The 23,276-nt window shown below is 39.2% G+C and overlaps 1 protein-coding gene across 1 annotated transcript in view; it reads right to left on the bottom strand.

Annotated features, from left to right (window-relative positions):
• The window catches only part of TSPAN8 (tetraspanin 8), a 70,094-nt gene that overhangs the window by 22,554 nt on the left and 24,264 nt on the right, over positions 1 to 23,276 (bottom strand). Inside the window, exons 2-3 of the mRNA XM_006073198.3 lie at positions 16,245 to 16,412; positions 3,620 to 3,682 (exon numbers count right to left, since the gene is read on the bottom strand). Coding sequence (XP_006073260.1) covers positions 3,620 to 3,682; positions 16,245 to 16,304 — 123 coding nt within the window. The 5' untranslated portion in view covers positions 16,305 to 16,412. The remainder of the gene's footprint in view (positions 1 to 3,619; positions 3,683 to 16,244; positions 16,413 to 23,276) is intronic.

Genomic DNA, 23,276 nt, shown 5'->3' with positions numbered 1-23,276 from the left:
ATTGGTTTGCTTGTTAAGATTGGAGCTAAGAAATCAGTTTTGTTAGTAACCAGGCATGGCATCTGAGTCCAAAAAAGCAGCATCAGGAAACCTGGTCTACCCACTCACCATCAAGGTTGTTTCATGACATCGTAGCCAGTCAGGAAAACCCTAATATATCCAAGACAGTTGAAGCTTCACCAGCTGAGTTATCAGTACTTTGTTCAGACAACCCAGATATAGAAACAGTAAGTCAAATAGCTACCAGTGAGATGTGAACAGAGTGTTGTTGCTGTTATTTAGTCACTCAGTTGTGCCTGAATCTTTGCGACTCCACAGACTGTAACCTGCCAGGTTCCTCTGTCCATGGGATTTTCTGGGCAGGAATACTGGAATGGGTTGCCATTTCCTTTTCCAGGGGATCTTCCCAACCCAGGAATGGAACTCATATCTCTTGAGTTTTCTGCATTGGCAGGCGGGTTCTTTACCACTGAGCCACCTGGGAGGTCCCTGGAGTGTGGCCAGCACTTATTTGGCAGGTAATGAAGCACTTCTAGGAGAAGGCAATGGCACCCCACTCCAGTACTGTTGCCCGGAAAATCCCATGGATGGAGGAGCCTGGTAGGCTGCAGTCCATGGGGTCCTTAAGAGTCAGACACGACTGAGTGACTTCACTTTCACTTTCCACTTTCATGCATTGGAGAAGGAAATGGCAACCCACTCCAGTGTTCTTGCCTGGAGAATCCCATGGACGGAGAAGCCTGGTGGGCTGCAGTCCATTGGGTCGCACAGAGTCGGACACGACTGAAGCGACTTGGCGGCAGTGGCCGCGGAAGCACTTCTATGAGACTGATCTGGGCACAGCGACCCTCTACCAACGTGGCCAGAAAGCAATGTGCTGGCTACCTGACGATCACTGTTTTAAGACCAGCCCAACAAGTGGCTATTCTTATTTAGAAACAAAATGAAAATTTGAGTTCAGGTATTTGTTTCAGGGGATAGATGTGTGTGCATGGTGACTGAGTCATGTCTGACTCTTTGCAACCCCATGGACTGTAGCCTGCCAGGCTCCCCTGTCCATAGGATTCTCCAGGCGAGAATACTGGAGTGGGTTGCCTTTTCCTTCTACAGGGGTTCTTCTTGACCCAGGGATTGAACCCACATCTCCTGCATTGATTGGCAGGCATATTCTTACCACTGTGCCACCTGGGAAGCCCTCAGGGGAGAGACAGCAGAGTTTTAAAAGCTGTCTGGGAAGAACACTGTCTCTGTGTGTCTTCGGATGAGGGGGGAATTTCTATAGGAAAGGACAGAACCTTGAAGAAGAAGGCTCAGGGTCCTCTTCGGATTATAAGGAATCTCCTAGGATGGCTGTACATACACTTTGCCTCATGCAGGGCTGAGTTCATCCTGAGGGAGAACAAGGCATTTCTAGGGGACACTTTAGCACCCATGGCTTTGCTAAAAGCTGTGCACAAAGACATCCTGGCATCCTTTTTTTCTGTGTTTGCTCTCAGGTCTCCCCTTCTAAAACTTCTCCTGTTTTTCCAGTAGTAAAATTTGGTTCTCTGCACAGTCTTGATTCTTTGTCACTGACTTTGAATAAATATGTCAATTTCTCATCTGTCAAGCTGGTTAAAGTTATCCTGGAAAATACTGCCTTTTGTTTAGGGATAGAGACAGAGTACAAGAGTCAAAATATAACTCAAGATGATGTCTAGCTCTATTAACTCATTCTTATCCCCAGATTTGGAGTAACTCTCTCAAGGACAGCTCTTTAATACATTCAATGTGTGTGATTTCTGAGACTAAACACCAAGTTTGTTTACCAGAGGCACTGAGGGGAAATACAGCATTCCCATATCTACCAGAAACATTATAAAATTTTAAAATGAAATACAGGTTGCACACCCATCTTAAAAAAGGCCAAAGTACCCTCTAAATCAATGGCTGTTCATCTCTATGCTTATTTATGAGTTCCCAAGTCAGACACCAGTTTCTCAATGATTCTGTACATTTTTTAATACTGTTCTTGGCTCAAATTTCAGAATCCAAGGACATCAAGAAGTCACAGTTATATTTATCAGTATAAAACAACAAAGTCCAGATGGAATAGAATGTTATCAACTCATTGTCACACCTGTCTCCGACTCAGTATCCTCACCATGGCAAGGCTCAGAATGAAGATGTGCTTAATCACCACTGTGATTTTCTGGATTCTCTAATGGTAGAAAGCAAATTTTAAAGGAAAGGAAAGAAAGGGAAAAGAAAGAAAGAGGGAAGGAGTAAAGAAAAGGAGGGAAAAAAAGAAGGAAAAACAGGAGAGAAACAGTGAGAGAGAGAAGGTGAGAAAAAAAAAGAAAGGTCCAGAAAACCCACCTATTTTAGGAAAAATAATCAGAAGAGATGTCAACTTGCTTTTTCTTTCAATTAGGTTATTATGTCTAATAGCATATAATTGCACCATGGTCAAATAAGTTTTAATAGATAATGAATTACCTGAATTTTTGTTTTAAGAATATCTTAATACTTATTAGATAGGAACTGATATTCCTATTAAAGAGGAAACTTTACTTGGGCAAACACTTTGAAATGGCCCTAGAAGTAGATAGAATATGTGAGTCTGAACAGTGGCGAGAATCCAGATAACAGAGCACAAGGTAACTGCCCTGCAAGAAGTAAGAATCATAATTTCAAGGATGGAACATCCCTGAGAAGAAGGGAGGCAGGAGAAAGGATCAGGGAAGTCAGACAATGATGCCAGGCACCTGTGCTGACTAAAATTGACAGAACAATCCCACACACACCCTCCCCACCCCCACCCCCACCCCCACACTCTTTCCACACTGTGACACTGTGGTATGGAACAGAAACCATGTGTATGGAAATAAAGACTAGAGCCAGAATTAACTGTATGAACTAAACTTCCTCCAGACCTGCAGAAATCCTGATAAGTGCTTTGGGAGCCATGGAATGGCATGTGGTGGGAGAAATGGGATCCTGCTAATCTTATCTTGATGTCAGGAAGTTGGACATCACCAGTCAACTGCTGAGTTACATGGCTATGACCAGCCTTTTACTGTTACAAGGGATTACCCTCAACACCAGCTGCCCAAGTCATTACAGCTATCTTTGAATTTTGCTGCCTTTAAAACAGTTAAAAAAAAGAAAATAGATTTAAGTAATTCTTCTCCAAGAGAACATCTTAGCATCTTTCCTTTTGTAGCACCACCTCACCTTGGAATCAGCCAAATTAATTGTCAATGTCTTGTACAAAAATTTCTCTTGGTTGGAGAGGCAAAGCAGTCTATATCCTGTAGATAATTTCAGGCTATACTTTAACAAATAATGAAGAAGGCTAATTTCTGCCTTGGCCCCTTCTCACCGCTACTTTAAATGCAATCTTCCTATTTAGGGAGTAACATCTTCTCCGTTCTCCAGAAGGACTCATTAATGCCTAACACAGTGCCAGGCACAAAGTGAGTAACCTTGATTAATTAAATTATAAAATCACTTAACACAAATAATTATGTGAGGCAGTTAGAAAAATACTATAAAAACAGTTTTTTATTATTATCATTACTTTCATTGCTATAAGAGAAATAAACTACTTTGTCAGTGGACTAACATATTTATTTACCTCTTGACCAATTTTCCCTGCTCGTATTGAAATAGCTACAGAAAGGATAATGGCACCACATAGCTGCAGAAAAAAGGGAAAAAAATGTTAGAGTGTGCCTAAGATAAACTAAAACTCTAATTCCATACAACCCTAGCCATCTGCTTACAATGGTTTATCATTAATTCTACCATTATAACCTAAAAGACATAAATGAGGAATATTCATGTATAGATTATTGCTTGAATGTTCCACTGTAGTTGGAAAGTTTGATAAGAATAATCTGTTTCCTATTCACAGTCATTCATAGGTCTAGGACAAGAAGTCGTCTTCACTATGGGGGACAGGAAAGATGGTTTTCCATATTTCAACTCTGTTTTTGCTAGATTTTAGCATGCAAAGAGCTTCTAGGTGGTGCAGTGGTAAAAAATCCACCTGCCAACGCAGGAGACACAAGAGACCTGGGTTCGATCCCTGGGTCGGGAAGATCCCCTGGAGTAGGAAATGGTAACCTGCTCCAGTATTCTTGCCTGGAAAATTCCATGGACAGACGAGACTTGTGGGCTAGAGTCCATGGGGTCACAGAGAGTCAGACACGACTGAGCACACACATGCACACTCACACAACATACAAAAGTTATGTCATAACAGTTTTAAGAAAAAATATCCTTATCAGGCCTCTGGGCTTGTCTCTCAGAAGCTGTCTTAGACCTAAAAGGAAGGGCATAACTGATAATCACCAAACATTCCTACCAGATTCAAGTCAGATACACAGGCAATAGTAGAACATTTGAGAAAATTTGCAATTAAACAACAACGGTTTACAACATTTTTGTGCCCAAACAAACTCTTTAAAATAGCTCTTTTAGGTAGTAAAGCTTACCCAGAGAAGAGGAACGATGAGGAACAGTATTTAAAGTCTTAAGTTCCTGTAAGGACTGTACCAGATTATTTAATTTGGACCAAGGCCAACACATAAAATGTGAAACACATTTTACTTTAGTGTAAGAAAAAACCTTGTCTTTTAGGTTTGGGGGTTTTGTTTTGTTTGTTTATGATGTAAATGTTGTAGCCTTAAAAAAAATCAAAGATCTATTATTAGACAGAGATGTTGAGAACAAGCTTGGTAACCAACAGACACAGCAGTAGACCTTAGAGGAGTTTCCAGACGATTCTGGCCTCACGGTGCTCTGACAGAGGAATGTCTGGGTCCTCCAAACCCCACGACCTGGTGGCATCCTTGCTTTCATGAATGGGCTGTATGCTTGGGCTGTATGCTCCAAGCTCCCAAAGAGCTGTTTCACTGAATGGCTTCTCATTACATTTGGTGTGGAAGCAGACTCAGGGCTTTGTGAAAGCATTAGTAAGTGCAATGAGGGGCTAAACCTATGCTCCCTAATAGATCTCAGAAACCATCTAAATTCAAACATTTCATTTCAATAAAGAAACTGGAGTCTCCCAAGAGATAACTGTCACATGGCGAAAATCCAGCACCACTCCAAATTTAGCCCTGCCCTTACTTCAACACAACACACACAATGGAAAACCAAAGCTTTCTACCAGAGAACTCTTTGCCAAAGCACCAAATAACCTATAATATTTAGTTATCTTATAGGTGTGCACACACACACTGTAAAACACAAAACATTGAAAAAAACAGACTTTAGAGTCTGAAAACCCTTCTTCTTTTCCTTCTTTCTGCTAAATCCTAATTTCATTTGCAGATGGAGATCAATGCTCATTTTAGTGGATCTTATTAATAAATAAATCTGTAAGAATTTATGTCAAATGATAATGAGACCCTCTAGGATTTTTAGTAATTTTATAACAGTTGGATTTTTATTTGTTATTTCAATTTGTTGACTGACATTTTTCTTTCTTTCTCTTTTTCTCTCTTTCACAGGTAGATTTAGATTAATTGTCTTAATAGTCACTCTGACTTTCAGTTTTAACTGAAAATAACATTAATTATATGAATAGTTATTATGATTATATTTACTTGACTTTTTATCTTCTTCTGGGACCCCTATGATTCGAATGTTGTAGCGTTTAATATTGTCCTGGAGGTCTCTGAGATTGTCCTCATTTCTTTTAATTCGTTTTTCTTTTATCCTCTCTGATTCATTTATTTCTACCATTCTATCTTCTAATTCACTAATCCTATCTTCTGCCTCTGTTATTCTACTATTTGTTGCCTCCAGAGTGTTTTTAATTTCACTTATTGCATTATTCATTATATATTGACTCTTTTTTATTTCTTCTAAGTCCTTGTTAAACCTTTCTTGCATCTTCTCAATCCTTGCCTCCAGGCTATTTATCTGTGATTCCATTTTAATTTCAAGATTTTGGATCAATTTCACTATCATTATTCGGAATTCTTTATCAGGTAGATTCCCTATCTCTTCCTCTTTTGTTTGGTTTGGTGGGCATTTATCCTGTTCCTTTATCTGCTGGCTATTTCTCTGTCTCTTCATCTTGTTTAAATTGCTGAGTTTGGGGTGTCCTTTCTGTATTCTGGCAGCTTGTGGAGTTCTCTTTATTGTGGCGTTTCCTCGCTGTGTGTGGGTTTGTACAGGTGGCTTGTCAAGGTTTCCTGGTTAGGGAAGCTTGTGTTGATGTTCTGGTTGATGGAGCTGTATTTCTTCTCTCTGGAGTGTAATGAAATGTCCAGTAATGAGTTATGAGATGTCTATGGTTTTGGGGTGACTTTGGGCAGCCTGTATCTTGAAGCTCAGGGCTGTGTTCCTTTGTTGCTGGAGAATTTGCTTGTTATGTCTTTCCCTGGAACTTGTTGGCCCTTGTGTGGTGCTTGGTTTCAGTGTCGGTATGGAGGCGTTTGATGAGCTCCTGTCAATTAATGTTCCTTGGAGTCAGGAGTTCCCTGGAGTCAGGGATTGGACTTAAGCCTCCTACTTCCAGTTATCGGTCTTAATTTTACAGTAGTTTCAAAACTTCTCCTTCTATACAGCACCACTGATAAAACATCTACGTTAAAGATGAAAAGTTTCTCTACTGTGAGGGTCACTCAGAGAGGTTCACAGCGTTACATGGAGAAGAGAAGAGGGAGGAGGGAGTTAGAGGTGACCCAAATGAGATGAGGTGGAATCAATAGTGGAGAGAGTGGGCTAGCCAGTAGTCACTTCCTTATGTGCACTCCACAACTGGACCACTCAGAGATGTTCACGGAGTTATACAGGGAAGAGAAGAAGGAGGCAGGAGACAGAGGTGGCCAGAAGGATAAAAGGGGGAAATGAAAAGGCGGGAGACAGATCCAGCCAGTAATCAGTTCCTTAAGTGTTCTCCACCGTCTGGAACACACAGAAATTCACAGAGTTGGGTAGAGTAGAGAGGGGTTAGGGAGGAGATACAGGTGACCTGGTGGAGAAAATGGAGAGTCCAAAGGGAGAGAGAGCAGTCAAGCCAGTAATCTCGTACACTAGTGAAAAATGGGTCCTGAAGATTGGGTTCTTAAAGGTACAAAATTGGTAACAAATACATAAAAACAAAAATTAGAAATCTAGAGTAGAGTTTGGAATTTCAAAAATGCGATGTTAATGAAAAGGAGAAGGAAAAGAAAGAGAGAAAAAACGAACAAAGAAAAACAAACAAGGTCGTGAAAGTAATAAAGAAACTACAGGTACAAAATTGATAACTAATACCAAACAGCAAAAATTAAAAATCTAGAGTAGAGTTTGGAATTTCAAAAATACAACGTTAAAAAAAAAAAAAAAAAAAAGAAGAAGAAGAAGAAAAATAAAGAGAGAAAACAAACAAACCAACAAAAACAATGTCGCAAAAATTATAAAGAAAATACAGGTACAAAATTGATATCAAATACCAAAAAGCATAAATTAAAAATCTTGAGTAGAGTTTGGAATTGCAGATATACGATGTTATATAAAGGAAGAAGAGAAAGAAACAGAGGGAAAAAAAAGTCACAGCAATTATGAAAAAAACTATAGGTACAAAATTGATAACATATATCAAAAGGCTAAAATTAAAAATCTAGAGTAGAGTTTGGAATTTCAAAAATGCAATGTTAAAGAAAAGAAGAAAAAGAAGAAAAAAAAAAAAAAACCCACGGTCAAAAAATTATAAAATATATATATGAAGTTTGCTGAAGAAGAAGAAAAAAAAAAAAATAGGGTCTTTTTTTTTTTTTTTTTTGCAAAGTAATAGTTATAAAAGTGAAAATTAAAGGACAATAGAGGACTTAAAAAAATTTTTTTTTTAATTAAAAAAAAAAAGAAAGAAAGAAAGATTGATCGTAAAAATAGTAAAAATATATCTAGGTCTTTCTCTGGTTTTGTTGTGAGTATTGTGGGTTCAGTTCATTTTTGGCAGTTCCTTAGTCCGACTTATATTTCTCAAGATCTATAGGCCCCTTCCTATGTAATCCGTAGTAACCACAGGGTTTTAATCTATGGCCTGTAGCTTCCAAGGCGTTTCCCTCTGTTATAGCTTCTTCTGTTTGCTGGTCTCTTCAGTGTCTGGTTCCCGCCCTGACACAAAGGGGACGGTGGAGGACCCTATTTTTTTTTTTTTTTTTTTTTTTAAATTTAGGCTCACTTGTTCAGCCGCGCTGTGGGGAGGGAGGGAGGGATGCTGCAAACAGATAACACTGGCGTGCGCTCGCAGTGCCTCAGCCACACTGGGTCTGCCCCCGCTCACGGTGTGTGTAGCCTCCCTGCCCACACTGCTTGGGCTCTAGGTTGTTCCGCCGGGAACAATCAGAGGCCGGCCCTGGACTGAGCTCCCAGGTCCAAGCCGCTCAGGTTCAGGCACTCGGGTAGTCCTCAGAGGCGCAGACTCGGTTGGGCCTGCGTTTTGTGTTATTCCCAGGTCGAGCAGCTCAGGTGATGAGGTGTTTGGCGGGCGCCAATGCTGCGACTTATCGCCTCCCCGCCACTCGGTTATCTGGGTGTAAAACCGGCGCACCTTCTCAGGCAGATATTGACCGTCCAGACCCCCAAGAAGTTTTAGTTAGCAAAGAAGCCTGCTTACAGTTTTATAGATAGTGTCTCTCTGGGGCTGCGATTGCCCCCTTCCGGCTCTGGCTGCCTGTCACCGGAGGGGGAAGGTCTGCAGCCGGCTATCTCTGTTCAGTCCTTTGTTCTGTGCGCGGGCCTGGCGGTGTCTTAGGTTAGGGCTGGCTTTTCGCGTGGTAGATATCCCACAGTCTGGTTTGCTAGCCCAAATTATTTCGCTCAGATAGCGCTCAGGACATTCGGCCCGATTCTTACTCTAAGGGACACAGCCCGCGCCGCACTTCCCTGCCCAGCCCCCGCTTGCTAATGCCGTGTGCAGGCGTCTGCGCTGCTTCTCCGCTGGGGGAGTTCCCGTAGGGCTCACAATCCGCGATTTTTAATTGTTTATTTTTTTTTTTTCCCCCTCCCTTTTATGTTGCCCTCTGTGCTTCCAAAGCTCGGCACAGATTCGGCAGTGAGAGGGTTTCCTGGTGTTTGGAAACTTCTCTCTTTTTAAGACTCCCTTCCCGGGACAGAACTCCGTCCCTCCCTCTTTTGTCTCTTTTTTTGTCTTTTATATTTTTTCCTACCTCCTTTCGAAGAGTTGGGCTGCTTTTCTGGGTGCCTGATGTCCTCTGCCGGCATTCAGAAGTTGTTTTGTGGAATTTACTCGACGTTTAAATGCTCTTTTGATGAATTTGTGGGGGAGAAAGTGTTCTCCCCGTCCTACTCCTCCGCCATCCTTTACTTGACTTTTTAATGAAATTATGCATGAGACAATTTTAAGAAATGCATAATTTATTAATTAAATTAATTAAATAACTTTTATATAAAGAATAATCAATCTAGAGTCATGATTGATACTAACTTGTTTTATCCCAATTGTTGTAACACTGACCTTCATAATGGTTCTTGGAGCCCTTTCTCCAGTTTGACTTTAAGCATTCACTCCTGATCTTTTTATAATGTCTTAAATAATTTGGAGTATGAATTAAAAAATAAGCATCCAGGTCTGTCCTCCTCTCTGTTGTTAAGGTTGTAAAAGGAAATGTGATATGTTGGGCCCCCAGGCCCCCACAGTGGATACTGCAGAACTTACGAGGCCTTCTTCACCCACTTGGCCCCCTTCCTGGTTTCTCTTTGAAGAAAGTCATTTTTGTTGCCACTCAGCTCTCCTGAGACATCTTTCTTTCTATGAAATTAGGATGCAATTGGTCTGAACCAGCATTCTACGAAATTAGGTAATTGACACTTGCTTACGAGTATGCTATGGACTGAGTTATGTGCCCCCTTTCTATGTTGAAACCCTAATCCCCAACGTGACTATATTTGGGGTACGTACCCAAAGTGGAGTGACACCTCCCTCTAGCCCCACAGATTCCTTGTCCCATGAAGTTGGAAAAGGATAAGAGTAGGGCTAAAATACTATCACATCAGATTCCAGTATTTTTAAATTAAAAAGCAATTTGATTGTTGGAACTGGAAAAATAGCATTAATTGAATTATTGTGTGTCAGTCCTTAGTCACAAACCTTCATAAAGTAGATTAGTTAATCTTCACCATTGATCCTACCACATAAAATTACCATCATTGAACAAGTGCAGAGACTGAGGCAAAGAAAAGTCAAGGAACATAGGTCTTTACAACTGTTGCTCTTACACGAGACATCTCATCTAGAGATTGTAGATCCCACCACTATGCTGATGGGAAGAACAAGGCCTTTTCAGGGAAGTCAGAAATATCTAACTGAAATCCATAACATCAGATAGACTTCATTATCAGGAAAACAGGTCACAAAGCAATGTAGATTCAGGATTTGCATCTCAGTCTTTTAGTTTCTTCAAAATCCACTTTCTTTCCATTCTTCTAATTTATGCTAAAAGAATTTCTGCCTTATCATAATTCTTGCCATCTTATTTCTTCTTCTGTTTCAAAATCCAACATTGGAATTTACTTCTCACTATGCAGAGTGGTTTCATATTGCTATCTCATAAAACTCCCTACAAAATGATGGCTGAAATACCTGTTTCTTAAATATTTATTCAGCATTATTCTGAGTTCCTTGTATGTATGAACCCATCTAAACTTCACAAGAGCCCATAAAGTTAAAACTATTACTAGTCCCATTTTGTAGATAAGGAACTGTAAAGCTCAGAGAGGTTAACCGATTTCCCCAGAGTCACACAGCTGGTGATGAAAAAACTGAGGTTCAACTCTTGACCTCTGGGCTCCAGGACTTTTGTCATTGTTATAGTTCCAAGCTAACTGCATAGTGGTAGGAAACCATTATATTTACAAAGTTCACACATTTTCGTCATGGTCAAGTTTTAACTTGGGGGACTTCATCAATCAGAATGAAATATAATCGCGCCTTATTTTTCAGGGATCTCATCTCATAGTTATGTCTACTCTGCTTTGTTGTTGTTTAGTTACTAGTCATGACCGACTCTTTGAGATCCCATGGCCTATAGCCCACCAGGCTCCTCTGTCTATGGGATTTCCCAGGCAAGAATACTGGAGTGGGTTACCGTTTCCTTTTCCAGGGGATCTTCCCAACACAAGGATCAAACCTGCACCTCCTGCATTGGCAGGCAGATTCTTTACCACTGAGCCACCAAAAGCCCCTACTCTGCTTTTACTGTTTTAATTGCTCTCGGCACATCCAATCTAGAGGCCCAGGTACCATATAAAATGCAACGATGACATTGAAATATTGGTTTCTGAACTCTCTCAATTCCTGACATCCTTCTGCTGTTTTCAAAACTTTTCATGTGTTAACTTCCTTCAGCTGTTAACACATTTAGTTTTATAACCTGGCTCCTCCTTCTCACCTTCCCCCATTTGGGTTTAGTAAAGTTACTTCACTCTGCTTTCTTTCATGAAAAGCCGGCCTTTACACAATCTCTGCCTCTGGCAATGATTTCACCGTATCTGTGTGCTACAGGCCTTGTGTTCCATGCTTGTTGTCATTATCATTGTTTAGTCACTAAGTCATATCCAACTCTTTTGTGACCTTGTGGACTGCAACCTGCCAGGTTTCTTCTGCACCAGACCCCTAAGATACTCCAAGCATCCAAAACACTCCTAAGCCAGACTTATCTAAGAGGACCATAAGAAAATGTGGGCAGTTTATCTGTTTCAACACAATAGGAGAAATAGGTTTCATACCTATCATTTACCTATTCTCTACCATACCTCTCATTCACTCTAATTTGCATCAAACTCTAGCATGAGTGATTAAAAATGATTTTTAGTTTCACTTATTTTTCTTCAATTGCTTATTCTAACCAATAGAAATGACTACCCACTTAAGTGACATGTCTCAAGTTCTCTTACAAAAGAAAGTGGTATGTTAGCTTAAATGACCATATGCATATGTTGGAGCTATTTCAACATCTGGCCCTGCTTTACAAAGGCTTAGCTTCTCGAAAGTTACAGCAGAAAGAATGCATTTGAAAACACAAGGTCATGGATATCTACAAGAAAACCACATCAGTGAGACTGTAAAATATTTGCTTAAGTAAACATTAGAAATGTGACAAATTGCTAATTTCCTATGAAGGATTGTAAAACTCCAGCTGAGAACTCTGGGTTGGGAGTACAGGGAAGAATAAAATAGGAATAGATCCCTAACCTCACAGACTCCTCCTGCTCTAACTTTTGAATGAAAATATTGATGTCACCTGTTGGCTGAGAAGTTATTATCAGCCTTTATGACGGTTGGGAAGATCCCTTGGAGAAGGGAAAGTCTACCCACTCCAGTATTCTGGCCTGAAGAACTCCATGGACTACAGTCCATGGGGTCACAAAGAGTTGGGCATGACTGAGCGACTTTTACTTGCATTTTTCATGACTGTTGCTCTTACTCAATATACCTAAAGATTGTACATCCCACCACTATGCTGAAGGGAAGAACAAGGCCTTTTGAGGGGAAGTTAGAAACATTTAACTGAAATCCATACCATCAGCAAAGCAAACATAGAGGTAAACATAAAATAATCACAGCTTTCCAGGAAAGCAGTGACAATGTTCGGGCACAGCATGTGCAGATGTCTACAGCTCACCTTGTACGCCCACTGTAAATTTATAATCCTGAAACTGTAACATACCCGTTTCCTAGACTGTCCTTTTCATTTCAGTTTAAAATTCAGATCTCTTTCAAATTCCTGATAAGCAATTTAATGAAACACTGACCTCTTATGTATTTACACTAGTCATCAAAATTTTGTATGCTGTTTTTATACAACAGGGATATATTTTGATTATTTTATAATTTGAGAATTGTTACTAGTTTGAAGACTCTGAGACATGTTATTAAAATAGAAGCATATTTATTAGCATATTTCTATTTCAGTTTGTTTAAATGGCTGATATGTATTGTGTATTATAAAAAGACAATGGTTGCAGCTTTTTAAAAACAGGTATCAGGACTTATTGGAGAAATAGCCAATTGCAGGTCTGGGGCAGGAAACAAGAAAGTGAGCCTGGAACATCTTATCATCTAAATAGTGAAGAAGTTATCAAAGTTATTAGGGCCATGTAGAAAGGACTCAGGAGCCAAAGTGAAGATGCTCCCATTGCCAAAAATGGAATAAATTACACATCAGTGAGGATAAGAATGGTGATAGTATTATTTTTAAGGATATTTTTAAAACTACTTGCTTATTACTGCCGTATGATAACAGAAAATTAACTCATCATTCTGAAATCTGTTGAGTAAAGAGTAAAAACATTTATGCTTCTTTCTCAAAAAATAAAAACTGGGCACCAATGTTAACCAAGCAGTAAATGCTAAATCTCTCCTTGTTGAAAGTATTCCAGCTAATAAATGAAGGGAATGATAAATATAGGATATCACCACTCTGAGATGCTTAATGAACTGAAAGGTTTAGGTTCTTAAGTACCAATAGCTACTAACATCACAAAAAGAGAGATGGTCAGAGAGTATATACCTTTTGATGAAAGAACAAAATATCACTTATAAATTAGTTATCCCCTATATACCCCAAATAATAACCTGAATCTTATCAAATTGCCAAATGCAACTACTAAGTTAGAGATAATATAGAAGACAAGGGAACACATTAAACTATACCATGGATCAGTTCAGTTCAGTTCAGTTCAGTCACTCAGTCGTGTCCAACTCTTTGCGACCCCATGAATTGCAGCACGCCAGGCCTCCCTGTCCATCACCAACTCCCAGAGTTCACTCAGACTCACGTCCATCGAGTCAGTGATGCCATCCAGCCATCTCATCCTCTGTCATCCCCTTCTCCTCCTGCCCCCAATCCCTCCCAGCATCAGAGTCTTTTACAATGAGTCAACTCTTCACATGAGGTGGCCAAAGTACTGGAGTTTCAGCTTTAGCATCATTCCTTCCAAAGAAATCCCAGGGCTGATGTCATTCAGAATGGACTGGTTGGATCTCCTTGCAGTCCAAGGGACTCTCAAGAGTCTTCTCCTACACCACAGTTCAAAAGTATCAATTCTTCCACGCTCAGCCTTCTTCACAGTCCAACTCTCACATCCATACATGACCACTGGAAAAACCATAGCCTTGACTAGACGGACCTTTGTTGGCAAAGTAATGTCTCTGCTTTTGAATATGCTATCTAGGTTGGTCTTAACTTTTCTTCCAAGGAGTAAGCGTCTTTTAATTTCATGGCTGCAGTCACCATCTGCAGTGATTTTGGAGCCCAGAAAAATAAAGTCTGACACTGTTTCCACTGTTTCCCCATCTATTTCCCATGAAGTGATGGGACCACATACCACGATCTTCGTTTTCTGAATGTTGAGCTTTAAGCCAACTTTTTCACTCTCCACTTTCATTTTCATCAAGAGGCTTTTTAGTTACCATGGACTATGATATGCAAACAGAAAAATCCAGATCACGGAAAATATAAGACAATCCAAACATGCAACTATATAAAGTTTCTGGGGGAGGAGTGGGGAGATGAACCTAGATGGAGAACCTAAAAATGAAAACTGACATAAAAGATATATAAACCCATCACAGTGTTTGGACTTTGTTTGTATTCAGATTCAAAGAGGAACATTTGTGAGGCAACTGGAAATTTGAATCTTGAATAGATACTTGATAAGCAATTTAAAAATTGTCATTAATTTAGTGTGATGGTTGCATTTTTTAAAAAGAGAATTCTTTATCTTTTAGAGATATACATTAAAGTATTTACAGATGAAATGGTACATCCAGGATTTGTTTCAAGATAATATGCAGGGTGGGGGAAAGTATATGAGAATATCGATACGGAAAGACTGGCCATGGTTTCATGGCTCTTGGGCTTGGCTGATGGGATTGATTACCCTTTTATATTTTGTGAATGTTTGAGATTCTCCATAATAAAAACTTAAAAGCAAAGCCAACCAAAGCACATAGGCATTTCTTTGTTAAACACTCTCAGTGTTTAATCAATTTTAAATATTTCAAAGGGAAGAAATTGATCAGAACAAACTTCTAAAATCTGGCATTGTATTCATGTGCGTCATTTAATATTTGCAAAAGCAGCCCATTTTTCTAAAGAAAAGAGGAAGCACAAAGAACAAAACTTCTTTATTTTATTTACCTATATTCTCTCTTATTTACTTTACCAATATATCACTTGTACTCATTAGGACTACTGACATTGAAAGTCATTCTGGGCAGTAAGAGTGTATACATCTACTTAAGTTTGATTAAGAGTATCATTATTTTAATAGGAAATAGAAATTTACCAACATGTAGATACCAGCTGCCCATTTGCCAGGTGGAAAAAAAAAAAAAAAGAACTTTATTCTGCTTATACTGTATAAGTCATTTTTCAATATAATACACAAAATAATTTTTTCATTTAAGCATTTTGGGCTATTTCTACTGACTTACTTTTAAACAATCTTTAACGGCACCACTTATATTACAAATGATAGCATCAATTTTCCAACATCCCAATCCATATCTTTATATCCATACGTATTTATATCCATATATTTCCATTTTTCAGTGTTAGATGCTGCTTATCAATGTTATTTCTCATGTCAGTAGACTTTTAAGAGAAATGTAAGAGTTGGCTAAAGCACAAACTTTATTGATTAAAAGATGAGGTGATAATACATCAAAATACTAGCTTTAAATTTCTGATTCAAAAGTAGTGGCTTAGTTTAATCTTTCCATGATTAAATAATTTTATTGTTTCTCTCTCAAGTTTAGAATGACTATTGTTTTTTCTTTGGACCTTTGAAAATGATCCTCTTCTGATGTCTTTGCACTCGACCATTCATCTGTTTCAAACCCAGGTGTAAAGATTAGAATTATGGAATTGGGCTCCAGGTGGAATCAGATCAGATTTTTCACAGTCCTTAAACTAAGGACAACTATGTGATATACAGCTAAGAACTGTCCTTTAGTTAAGGGATATTTTTTTCCTCTGTGATTGTTTTATAACAATATCAAAATATTTATGAAATGCCTATCCCCACAGAACCTGAGGTGCACTTTTGGGGGTCGTTGTCTCATTTTCAATACTGAAATAACCAAAGAAAGAACAAACGCGTTCCAACAAGTCAATGGAAAATATATTCTCCTCCTCCTCCTATTTCTCTAGTGCAGTCTGTTCTCATTTATGCTATTTGTATCAAGATGCCCTTTCTTGCATAAAATTGATAATTATAAGAAAAACACTTACCCAGAACACAAAGTTGAAGATAAACATAGAACATTTTAAACAGACGTTTACACCTGCCATGTTGGGAAAGGATCAGGAATCCTGATACTGTGAGTTTAACTGTTCCTTCTAGGATTGTTCTGTGATGGCTCTGGAGTAATTTGCCTGCAGAGATTTCTGCACTCACACCTTCAGAACAAAAATAGAAAGCAAAGAAGTGGAGGGGGGAGAGTGATAATCTGGTTATTAAAGTGGATAAAAAAAATTAACCCACACATTTAAATATCACAAGGACTATCTCCAGGCAGCTGTGTTCTTTTGCTTGCCATGGCTCCTGGGGTATTGGGTCAGAATATTTATGATCCTTTCTCCAAAACTGCCTCCCCTAAAGTAACTACTAGGTCAAGGGAGAGGGGCTGGAGCAGGGAGAGAAGGGCACAGCCGTAATACAACGTTGTTGGATTCAGATAACACAACCTGGCTTGCCCTGCCTCTACTTCCATTACAGGGAATAAGACTGTTTTGCCCTGAGATAAAGGGACATTGTGTGTCACCTCATTTTTGCACTGCCTTTTCTCAAGAGTACAAAATTTGTTCTCGATGCAACAAAATGCATTTAGAAATCTGCAAAGTCTTCAGGCTTAGCTACAGCAATCCTTTATCCTTAACCCCAGAAGAGTGAGAACAACCATTACCTAGACCTGCCTTCCAAAGCTTCGAAATTTAATTCAAAACAATCCCATGAAGCTGCCTTAAATGCATTGCAGCTAAGGGAAGTGGGGAGGGAGAAGCTGCCCTGTCCATCCTAAGCCTGTTCAGCTTTTTAATTTTTATTTCTTTATGAAGTAAAAGGGGAAAAGTTCTCAAGAGTTACTCTCTGACTGTCACTACTGTGGTCATTTTCCAACATGTAGCCATTCTGATAGCTCAGTTGGTTTTAAAGGCGGGCACTGTACTTCTCTTCCTCTGAAAAACTGTATCTAACAACACTTCTCTCCACTGACTCCATTTCTGTATACCCTGGTCCTCTTGAACAGAAAATTGGGAATAAGAAGGTAGTCATAGTTCAGTGATCATAGATTGTACAATTTGTTTCCAGTACTAATAAAAGGCAGCTGTCACAGGTAAAGGCAAAATTGCCTGCCCTAATCAGGGAGGTGTAGACTGCTTTTGTGTAAACAGTTTGGGTCATGCTAATTTCCACATCCTGCTTCTAAAGGGGAATTCCTTTTCCCCCCAGTCGAAGAACTCTATACTTCAAAAGAATGTTGGGGAAAATTATTCTTTTAAATCTTTGTGAAGTTCTATACACTAAATAAGCATGGACTTCTAAAAAATTTGATGAGTTAAAAGAATATTTTTCTAATTTTTCAATGACATACAAAGATGCCTTTGAAAAATCCCATTCCCTAAATATTAAATTTTTAATGTAATAGTGACAATAATATTTGGAGTTAAGGCCAAATTTAGGGTTACTTAAAAAATAATGAGGGCTTCCCAGGTCTTCCAGTAGTAAAGAATCTTCCTGCCAATGCAGGAGATGCAAAAGATGTGGGTTCAATCCCTGGGTTGGGGAGATCCCCTGGAGGAGGAAATAGCAACCCACTTCAGTATTTTTGCCTGAGAAATCCCATGGACAGAGGAGCCTGGCAGGCTATGGTACATGAGGTTGCACAGAGTAGAACACGACTGAGTGACTGAGCACACACACAAAAAAATACTGGCTTAACATTTGAATAATCACGAAATTATTGGTGTCCTGAGCGGTTTCCTCCTAGAAAATAAAAATAATTTCACAAACTTCTACTGAGATACTAATGTATACAGAACTATCCATGGCTGAAAGAAGAGAGCTGCTGACTGAATGAAAAACAAATGGATTTATAATCCTAGAAATGATTATCTATAATTTAGAGGTAAAATCAAAAGAAATGTATAGATTAAAATGCTGTTTTGTTGACAAGAATGTACTGAGAGTACCTATCAAACTTCAGTTTGAAATAGATTTTTCTGTAGATGCTGAATCTCCTTTAATATGTATATGTATATATAGTCTTTGGTTAAATTATTATTGAACCCTGAAACAAAAAGAAAATTTATGTCTGTCTTTACAGGAAAATTATTCTGTGTAATAGAATCCTCAGTCCAATACAAAATCTATATGAAATATCTCACTGTTTCTGTCCTAGTAAATTTTATAATCACCAACATTTGCCCAGGCCAAATGCTACACAGTCATTTTGTATTTCTCTTTTTTGCCTCATATCCAAGCATTTCCCATGGTCTATTGAGCTCCTAAATTGCCTTCAAACCTGTTTCTTACTTCTCATCCTTTGACACTGTCATTCAACTCTTTATCGTCTCTTACTTGAGACATTTTAATAAAATCATAATTTGTTTTCCTACCAGTCTCATCCCTCTCCTGTCTTACCATGCCAGAATTTTCTCTCTTGTCTTTCCATAATTCCCTTTGTAAAATACTTATTGCCATGTACTTCCCCTGATTAAAAACTATTCTAAGGATGGCTTCCCATTACCTACAGGATAAATTTCAGACTTCACAGAATGAGACTTAAAACATCTCCCAGAACTTTCTCCTGCTCTTCTCTTCCTAGGTAACCTCCACTCTTAGACTCCATAACCTCAGAATTATTTCACAGGCCTAGAATATACCTGGGGATTTTATGCCTCTGTGCATGTTGCTCCTTCTGCCTGGAATATTCTTTCCTACCTCCTCTTCTTGGTGAGGGCTTCCCTGATGGCTCAGATAGTAAAGAATCTGCCTGCAATGCAGGAAATTCAGGTTGGATCCCTGGATCAGGAAGATGCCCTGGAGGAGGCATGGCAACCCACTGCAGTATTCTTGCATGGGGAATCCCCATGGACAGAGGAGAATAGTGGGCTACAGTCCGTGGGGTCACAAAAGAGTCAGACGTGACTGAAGCAACAGCATGCAGCACGCCCTACTTGATGAGTTATTGCAACCACCTCTTGGTGCTCAGCTCAAATGGCGTTTCACCTGTGGAAACCTGCTCTTCTTTACCCACTGCCCCTACTCTGGGAAGACCTCCTTGCTTCTCAGTTGTTATGCCACTAAAATTTGAACAAATCTTTAGTCTAAAATCACTGTCCTTTATAACATTGATTTTTATGCATGAAAGGCCAAGATCCTGACTTATTTATTTATCTCTATGCCCACAGCAACTAGCATGGAAAATAAAGGGATGTGCGATTACAGCCAAGACTTCTAGAAAGTTCAACTGGGACTCCTTCATAAATTTCAAAGGAACTACCAAGATATTTCCTCTCCCCACAATAAAAGTCAATTACCAAGTAAATTATTTCCTTTATTTCAGGACTTGTCAGCATCTTAACTTGCTAATGTTCAAGTAGCTGATAAAGTGTGTGTGTGGTGGGGGTAGGTGGGTGTGTGGGGGTATCTGTGGGTGTGCTCAGTTGCTCAGTTGTGTCCCACTCTTTTCAACCACCTTCTCTGGGGATTTTCCAGGCAAGAAATTGGAGCGGGTTGCCATTCTCTTCTCCAGGGGATCTTCCCAACCCAGGGATTGAACCCTTAGTCTCTGTCATCTACTGCACTGGCAGGTGGATTCTTTACCACTAAACCACCTGGGAAGCTCCACAACGTATATACATAGCAATTCCCAAATTAATGTGACCTCAGAACATATTTTTAAAAGACATATACATGGATCTATGTAGAAACAATGATCTAGATAAATCCTCACATGAGAAAAGGGAATCTCAGATAGACTGAGTAGCCCAAGCTCACAAAACTGGCAGAGTTCTTTCTAGAAATGAGGTCTCATGATGATCAAATCAGTATTCTGTCCACTTGCATAAACCATCTCTTGGGTTACGTAGAGTGATTATGAGTCAGTCAGCACCTGAGATCTGGAGAAATTGTCATATAACATAGTTAACACTGACAAACAGCAGGTGCAGGAGGGGTGGAGAGTGTCACTAGTAACTCTTAGACCCAGTGAAAGCCCAGGTCTGAAAGGAGAAACAACGAAGAGTGGGATATCACAAGAAATGACAGCTGTAGAGCAGAAGGAAAAGTCTCAGTAAATTTAGATAAGGTTTTCCTAATGCTCTAATCATGTCAAGTATTATCTCATACAGTGACTGCATAGAGTAAAGCAGGATGAGGATTGAAATCTGAATAATCATGAAGTCTCTCCACAAAGCAGTTGTATTAAACTAGGTTTTCATAGCAGTATGGGAACCCTGGCACAGAAAAAAGAAAGATTCCCTGTGTTCAAAGCAGAGGAAAGGGCATGAATAGAACAGTCAGATACCCTATACAGCATTTCCTCTAGGTCATCAAGCAATTAGGCCTACATTTGGGGTGTAAACCAGAAACAGACATTGATAAGAGGTCCATAATTTTATCACTGTGTTTCCTCTACAACATATGGCTAATAATTCATTCAACCAATGTTTTGAATGTCTTCTATGTCCCATGCATGATACTAGGAGCTGGAAGCACTGCAGCTTACTAAAAAAGATAAAAATCCTTCCCTTCATGGAAGATTATATATATATGTGTGTGTGTATATATAGATACACATATACACACATATGGAGAAGGCAATGGCACCCCACTCCAGTACTCTTGCCTGGAAAATCCCATTGACGGAGGAGCCTGGAAGGCGGTGGTCCATGGGGTCGCTAAGAGTCAGACTCGACTGAGCAACTTCCCTTTCACTTTTCACTTTCATGCATTGGAGAAGGAAATGGCAACCCACTCCAGTGTTCTTGCCTGGAGAATCCCAGGGGCGGTGGAGCCTGGTGGGCTGCCGTCTACGGGGTCGCACAGAGTCGGACACGGCTGAAGCGACTTAGCAGCAGCAGCAGCATACACACATATATGTATATAATATAGTATTATATATATAATATATATATTAGTATATATATATCATATATATATACTAACTAGATATTTAAGTAACCAGATATTTTGGTAACAATAGTTTAAAAAGGAAGTTTTTTCCTCATTACTATGTGAACAAAAACAGATGCTCTGTTATTATTTTTTAAAAATAAATTAACATATTCAGATAACTTACTATTTAGTAGACTATTCTTTCAGCAAATATCTATTGAATACCCACTATATCCTGAGACCTGGGGTATGGCACTGAACAATACAAAAATGCTCGGATCTCTTAAATTTTACACAACGAGAGAGGAAGACAACTTCCTGTTTCTATTCTTGCTTCAAAAATCTAGTTAACCAATACATCTGTCAGTGGAAAGTGTGAAAGCGTTAGTTGCTCAGTCATATCTGATTCTTTGGGACTCCATGGACTGTAACCCCAGGCTCCTCAGTCCATGGGATTTTCCAGGCAAAAATACTGGAGCGGGTTGCCATTTCCTACTCCAGAGAATCTTTGCTACTCAGTGATCGAACCTGGGTTTCCTGCATTGCCGGCAGATTCTTTACCATCTGAGCTACCAGGGAAGTGCCTGTCAGTGGAGTGGGTACTGAAAAACCAAACCACCTATTTTATAGAAAAGATTACATTTTTTTTTTCCATCTTATATAGCCTCCCATTATCACCGTCACTCTATGCTAGAGGGCCATATTTGGCATTTTGAGTATTCAGTTCACTTTTCAAAGGCTGATAACAGTAGCAAGAAAAATGATGCTGAATTTTCTCTTCCTTATGGCTGTGCTTAGGTGTGAACATGCAAGTGCGTGAGGTGATGAGGTCATGCCTTCTAAAAGGAGTGAAGAGAAAGTTTTGGTACTCTTTAGCACTTCGTTTATAAAACCTTTTTTCTTATTTTTGGAAAATCGAGGTTGCTCGTTTTTGGGTTTTACGATCCCTTTTATAGGAGCAGAAGCTTGGCTCTTGTCCTCCGATCCGATTCCAGCATTCTAGAGACCAACAGTCCTCTTATGCTTTCATCTGAACACAATGCTCTGTGCTTCCTATCCTGTGTGCTTATGGAGCCTGGCTTATAAAAACATTCTGCATATTCTCACCAGGAGCAAGAAGCATCTGGTATGAGAATGATCCCTCTTCTCCTTTGTAGGACATTCTGAAACCACCATATCTACTTGCAATATTAGTTCTAGCTCAAAAAAAAAAAAATTTGAGTGAAACTGTCTATGTGAAGTAGCAATATGGTTTATGAAGAATGGGTACTAATATTCTTCCTCTTTTATGGGTATTTTTATTCTAAAATATTCTGGATTTTCACCTGGACATTAAGTTAATAACCAATAAAGGTCACATAAAGAAAAATATGAAAGTATGTATTAGAATACAGACTTTGGATCACCAAAATCTATCGTGTTTTTAAGATTGAAGCAAAATGGTACGGTAATTAAAAATCTGTTTTCTGACCATGATGGATTAGAGATACCTAATAAATATAGATACCTCTAATCCTCTTATTCACAGAGGATGAGATGATTGGATAGCATCACCAACTCAATGGACATGAGTTTGGGCAAATTCCAGGAGATAGTGAAGGACAGGGAAGCCTGGCGTGCTGCAGACCGTGGGGTCGTGGACATGACTTAGCAACTGAACAATAACAGTGAATTCTTCTTAGTCCTCACTGCAGTGTTTATATTCCTTTTATATTTGTAAAAATTACAGCACATTGAGAAAAAGGCCAGCTACTGCGTGGGCTTGGGGTCTGGTTCTCGGCCTGGCAGCTCCCTAAATTCAGCTTTGCCAGCCTTTCCTTAAGTGATCTGCTTCTTAGAACAGATTCCTTTTAAATTATCTCAGAGGAGCAGAATGTCAATTTTTTAGTTTATCATAAGAAATAGCCCCCATTAAGCCATCTAGCAAGAGATACAGGATGATCATAAAATCCTCTCCCATAAAGAAACAGACTTACAGATATAGAGAACAAACTGGTAGTTACCAGTGGGGAGAGGGAAGGGAAAGGGGCAGTATACGGGTAGGGGATTAAGTAAAAACTACCATACGTAAAATAAATAAGCTACAAGGATATATATACAGCATAAAAATTATAGCCAATAGTTTATAATAACTATAAATGAAA

The sequence above is a fragment of the Bubalus bubalis genome, chromosome 4 (genome assembly GCF_019923935.1).
Source record: "Bubalus bubalis isolate 160015118507 breed Murrah chromosome 4, NDDB_SH_1, whole genome shotgun sequence".
Classification (NCBI taxonomy): domain Eukaryota; kingdom Metazoa; phylum Chordata; class Mammalia; order Artiodactyla; family Bovidae; genus Bubalus; species Bubalus bubalis.
The sequence above is the reverse complement of the archived record's forward strand: the minus strand, read 5'-3'. Positions and strand labels throughout refer to the sequence as shown.